Source organism: Hesperophylax consimilis, chromosome 23 (assembly GCF_061612785.1).
Source record: "Hesperophylax consimilis isolate HC1 chromosome 23, BYU_Hcon_1.0, whole genome shotgun sequence".
NCBI lineage: Eukaryota > Metazoa > Arthropoda > Insecta > Trichoptera > Limnephilidae > Hesperophylax > Hesperophylax consimilis.
Genome location: NC_142858.1, coordinates 20,480,342 through 20,486,341, shown reverse-complemented (window position 1 = coordinate 20,486,341; position 6,000 = coordinate 20,480,342). Strand labels below are relative to the sequence as shown.

The 6,000-nt window shown below is 33.0% G+C and overlaps 1 protein-coding gene across 1 annotated transcript in view; it reads right to left on the bottom strand.

Annotated features, from left to right (window-relative positions):
• Positions 1 to 245: 245 nt before the first annotated feature.
• LOC149412427 (uncharacterized) overlaps positions 246 to 6,000 on the bottom strand; it is a 36,462-nt gene continuing 30,707 nt past the window's right edge. Inside the window, exons 3-5 of the mRNA XM_089645711.1 lie at positions 5,520 to 5,597; positions 1,564 to 1,751; positions 246 to 707 (exon numbers count right to left, since the gene is read on the bottom strand). Of these exons, the coding sequence (XP_089501837.1) occupies positions 448 to 707; positions 1,564 to 1,751; positions 5,520 to 5,597 (526 nt within the window). The 3' untranslated portion in view covers positions 246 to 447. The remainder of the gene's footprint in view (positions 708 to 1,563; positions 1,752 to 5,519; positions 5,598 to 6,000) is intronic.

Genomic DNA, 6,000 nt, shown 5'->3' with positions numbered 1-6,000 from the left:
TGGCCTACAATGGTATAATAACAAATACAAATTCAAATTAAAAAAAATATTTATTGCACAAAAATACAGAGTACAAAGGGTATAGCTTATACGTTACATCCTATTTCTTCCAGCTAACCCAATAACAGAACTTGAATACGACTTTCACGGAATTTGAAAATGAACATTGAAATTTGATGAATTGTTCAAATTCTATGAAACAACCTGCTTCAAAAGCAACTGAAATACCGGCCCTAATTGGTATTGTTAACGAGATTGTAAAATAAAAATTTAATTAGGGAAGTAGCGAGTCAATTATTCTCAAAGCCACGGTTGTTAAGATTTTCCATAACGTTGTGAGGCCTATTCTTTAGAATTGCTCGTAGTTTTGGTTAATTGAGGAAAGCAACAAACTCATTATTCTCAAAGCCACTGTTGTTCTCAAGGGTTTCTGTAATATCTTGAGGCTTATTCTTTAGAAATGCTTGTATTTTTGGTGTCATCTGATTTAGTGGAGCTGAAGATTGAGAAATTTTGCGGGGGGAAGAAGGTGATGGGGGACTTGGGGGAGGGGGGTTGCTCCGCACTGTCCCGCTTGACTACATCCTCCTCTGGTGGGGGGACCGTAACGGCCGGCTGGGTGGAGTTGTAGAGCTCCAGCGTATCCCACGGGCTGAGGATGGACGCGCCGGGGATCAGCTGTGCCAAAGTTTCGGCAAATGGCAATCCTGAAATTAGGAATATTTAAATTACGAGAACGTAATTTAGAATGTAGATGTCTAGTGAGGCAAGTAACAAACTTATATGATATAATGTGTGAAAGATAGGTATGTACATACTTAATAAGATCGCTGGCAATGAAATGGTAAAAATAAGGTGCTTATGGTATTATTCCTGAAACAACATTTGCTTTTCCAAATTAATTTCATTGAACGAAAAGGAAGTCCAGTGAAAAACATCCCGGTAAACAGTGTGAAAACAGTTTCTCGTTTTTCCTAACTAACTAACTGTCACACCCCGTAAGCAGAGACAAGGCATAACCACACTATCTGTCTCGAGGTTCACTTCTTTGGACAATAGGTAAAAAGTGATATATAGTCATTAAAAGTGATGAAAAAAAACTAGGTTTAATAGTTACCTATTTAACCTAGTTTTCGTTTCATCACTTTTTGTAGGTGTGTTGAATTGTCATATTGATGACTTACCCGGTCAGGCGGTCACCCTGTCTCGACAATCCGTGCCTCAATCAAATTCATATATCTTTATTTACTTGATTGCGACATGTTTTTGTTTTAAATACGTCCACATTTTTAACACGGTCATATAATGTTTCTATACGTACACATCAGAGATCTCATTTCACACTACAGCATTCAGTCTACTTTCATCTTTCCTCTGCCAGTTCCATGCCTCCCTGCTTTACATCAGGCTTGGAATCAGTACTCCATTGTGGATGTGGACTGCTAGGTTCACTTCTTTGGACATTATATTATTGGTGACAACTGGCAACCACTTTCAGTATAGTTTATAGTTGAGTACAATGGTGTAAAATTAATCCCTATTACATGGTTTTGTTGAACTTACCTGAGAAGATGTCTGTGAAATTGGTTGAGTTGCCGTGCTGTGCGAGGAATGAGCCAAAGTCCACTGGAGCGATGCCGGTAATGACCTGTCCCGTGATGTTGGTCTGCACCGGCAGTGGGATGTCTCCCAAGCTGATGAAGGAACCGTTGATTTCTGGGTTGAAGAATGTTAGGTCCACCTGCTCGTGGCTAATAGAGCACAATACATCAAGGGCTTTATTAATAAACTTGTTTTAAATTTTACACAACTGACAAACAATCATTAATATACATTAAAAAAATTATATTAATTCAGTATGGAATTATTGGATGGGGAGGTGCATATGAAAAAATTGTAAATCCTGTAAAGGTGGTACAAATACTAATTATTAAAGTAATTTTAGAAAAAAACAACCTACATTCCCTTCATCAACATTGTTCAAAATATTCCAAGTGCTAAAAATTGAAGACATCTATAAAAAAGACTTAATATTAAATACATTCAAAGATAATACACTGAAACAATTTGAAGTTAATTCATCATTAAGACAATAATATAGTATCCAAATTTGGCTATTTTCTCGACAACAAAAATTATATTTACTAAGGAAAAAGATATTTTAATAGTCACCCGAAGAATTAAGAAAAATAACAGAATTGGTATTATTAAAAAAGTACGATTATTTAAAAAAATTGACACTCGTAATATCATTGACAAAATGCGTTAACTTAATTTCCAATTAATGTTTTAATATTTATGTTTTATAATGTTATAAAATCCTGTACTATCACACAGTCTATGGTATTACTTTTTACTCCTACACCAGCTAGTTCTCTTCATTGGTGTAGAAATACTAAAAAAAACATATATTTCACTATTTTTTTCTTATGCCATTTACTAAGAATTTTTGTAACAATATTATAAATTAATATGTTCTATATGTTACGAATTTTAAATAGTAAATTGTGACAAATTTTTTTCGAAAAAAAAATACAGGGTTGTAACAGGACATACCTGAATGGTTTTAACAAATAAAATACAGGGGTGTAACAGCAAATACCTGAATAATTTTAACCAGCGATTCCTGATAATATTTGGAGTAGGTACAAAACGTAGATGTCATTTTGCTGTCTGATGACATTTATTTTCAATTAAAAGAAAAAAAATATATTTTTATATCACACGTCGCTACTGATCGCACTGCTAGGTACCCGACGGGATCATGTGATCACGCTCTCTCTCTTCTGTTACAATGCTGCTGGAACGAGACGGAGTGCGTATCAAGCGACCCGCTAGGCTGTACCCGACCACTCAGTTGCGAAATGTGATGTTGTTTTTAATTGAAAAAAATATCAATCGGCAGCAAAATGATATGTACAACTCCAAATATGCTCACGAATCGTTGGTTATAATCCTTCGGGTACATGCTGTTACACCATGTGTATTAATTACCTATCATTAGTTAAACTCAACCCAATTTTAGGGTTGTTTTTATTATTATTATTTATTTATTTTGTAAGAAACAAACAGCTTTTAAATAATATGCAGTGATAGATATAAATATACAAGTTAATTGAAGTCAAGCCACAGAAGTTTCTTATGTTAAAGTGCATTAGAAATGAAGTTTTAGTATCTTAAAATTAATTTGGTGTTAAAGGAAGGGGAGAGGAAGAGGAAAATAGGAAGAGGATAGGAGATGCTGCCGATACATTCCATACTCTCATATTAATAATCGATCGTACGCATTACTTCATATCGATATTTCTTTAGGTTATTACCAAAAATGTCAATGCTGTAAAATTTTTTGTTATATTGTGCACATATACGAGGAATTGGGGAATTTTTTCGAATGTTTGTTCTACACGAGGGTAGATAAAATAAATCAGATTGTCGGGTTGATCTAGACGGAATATGAAAATTTATTAAATTGGTAAGTTCTGGTGAGTCCAGACCATTATTTAGGATTTTAAATAATAGGTTTTGATCAAAAATTAGACGTCGTGTTTGGAGGGAGTTAAAATTATGAAATTTAATGGATTCGGTATAATTTGAGAAGTGTAAGTTTAGTTTATAATTTATGTGTTTAAAATTTTTTTTTTGAATTCTTTCTATTCTTTCGATATGGGCTTGGTATAAAGGAGTCCAGATCGGTGTACAGTGTTCCAGGTGCGGACGAATATATGAGGTGTAAAGGGAATATAGAGTGTTTATGTTGTGGAAGGGTTTTGCTATGCGAATTATAAATCCCAGCATTTTATTGGCTTTGTTAATGATGTCATTTAACAAGACTACTTATGCATTAGCTCCACTATATATGATTCATGCGTGCATATGTGTATATATGTTTGCATACAATATGCGTACAGTGTACACACTTATGAGTGTGTTTGTATTTAAATGTGTATGCACGCATCTATGTATGTGCGTATATATGTATGTATGTGTATTTATATGTGTATTTAGATGTGTGCATGTATATATATATATATGTATAATATATTAATAAGTATGTAAGTTTCTTCCTAATAATTGATTTCGATCCTCCTTATTTTTATATACACTCTTATAATTAAATTTATTATTACTGTAACTAACCAATTACTATTACACAAATAATATTGAGATGAATGTTGTGCTCACCTATAATTAGAAACATCATTATAACCATGTATAAATGTAAATTACTGTTAAAATTATGTGATGTATTCTGTTGGCCAATAAATAAATAAAATAAAGACAAATAATGATATGGACTACCAGTTATTTATTTGTTAAGGCAAGAGTCTAAGGGTTATAAATGATTTGGAGAAAAGTTTTAAAGTTGTGAATTCTAGGATAAATATCGACTTTTTCCCACTTTCCATAAATATATATAAACCTTCCGGATGCAGTTCTTTAAATTATAGTGAAAATCCTATAAAAAAATCGTAGTTTAGAAGAACTAACTAATTAATCTCGCAAGAGCGTCGCTGGTTGCAAAGGGTGAAGAGAGGGGAACTACATAACCGCCCGGTTGGGCAGCGGTATGAGTCGGGTTAAGATAGGGACATTAGGCTGTTTACTTCAATCACTGAAGACAAATACCGATAGAGTGTTGTGAGCCTATACGTGGGGCCACAGTAAGCTCTAGCATGGCGTGTGAAATAATACAAAAAAATGTTACTATTTTGCATGAAAATAATCCAAAATTCCGTGAAAATTGATTAAAAATTTTCAAATATCGAAATTCTTTCTTGGTCATAAAACAATGTACATGCAACAATTATTATTATTATTATTCTATGCAATGAGCAGGCAGCATTCTGCTGATGCGCTCATATTTGATTTCACAACAAGTTTGACAGTAATTGAGTTGTTTTAAGTTTGAACTAAGTCCTTTCTTCTCTCCAAATGTGAATCCAATAGAGCTTTAAATTGATTTATATTTGTTGCATCGATAACATGTTGTGGGAGTTTGTTCCAAGCATCCACTACTCTATTTGCAAGGAAGTGTTTTCTAGGATTAGATGCAAAAGGCGTTTTGGTAATTTTTTTTGAGCGTCCACGGAGATTTATATTTTTATTAGTAGTGAAGATTTCTTGGATGCTAGGGCAACTGTTAATTTATTATTATCTCATTGTCATTATTGAAACCCCACTCCATGTTTAAATTAAAACTTTTAAATATTCCAAAAACTCTTATTGTATCGTAGTTGCATTTTATCAGAACTGCTAATATTATTGTTATGTATTTTTCTTATTTTAAAATGGTCTTCATTTTTGATGTCGTTATTTTATTGGTCAATGATATAATCAATACTAATACTGTAAAATATGAATGTATAACTACTATTTATAACTAAATAAAATGAAACTCGTTTGGAATATTCGTTTCAATGTTTGCTCAGTGGAAACACTTAATATTAGGCACTGATAAGAAAAGAAGACGAGGGTGGAGTTGGCAGACAAGTGGAAGATTTAGGAAATTGACAACTAACTTGGCATTCTCAGAGGTGTCGTTTTCTCCTACATCTGTCAGGATGCCCACTTCATAGACGATGGCCTTGATCACGTATCTGTCAACAAATCAATGAATTAGACCACTTGTGTTAATTGTTAGCAAAAATAATAATCATTAACACCTTGAAATGGCATTGAAAACTTACAACTTACCGGTGTAGTAGCTTTGTAGGTATTATATTATACAGGAATGAGGTCGAACAATAAGTAAGTTTTAAAATTATTTCTATTTTTAATTTGATAATTCTTTGCTGAATTCTATCGAATTTATTTATTTAGCTTTCGGTTTATTTATCTTTAATCTACTATTTATGACACCGAACCGATTTTTCCATGCTACGAACATCAGATTAGTATTACTAAAAACGTACGTTCTAGTGAATTTTTTTCGTCTGAAAATGTTCAAATGTCGTATGTTGGGTAAAATCGGTTCGGTATCAAATAAGAAGGTCAAAATGC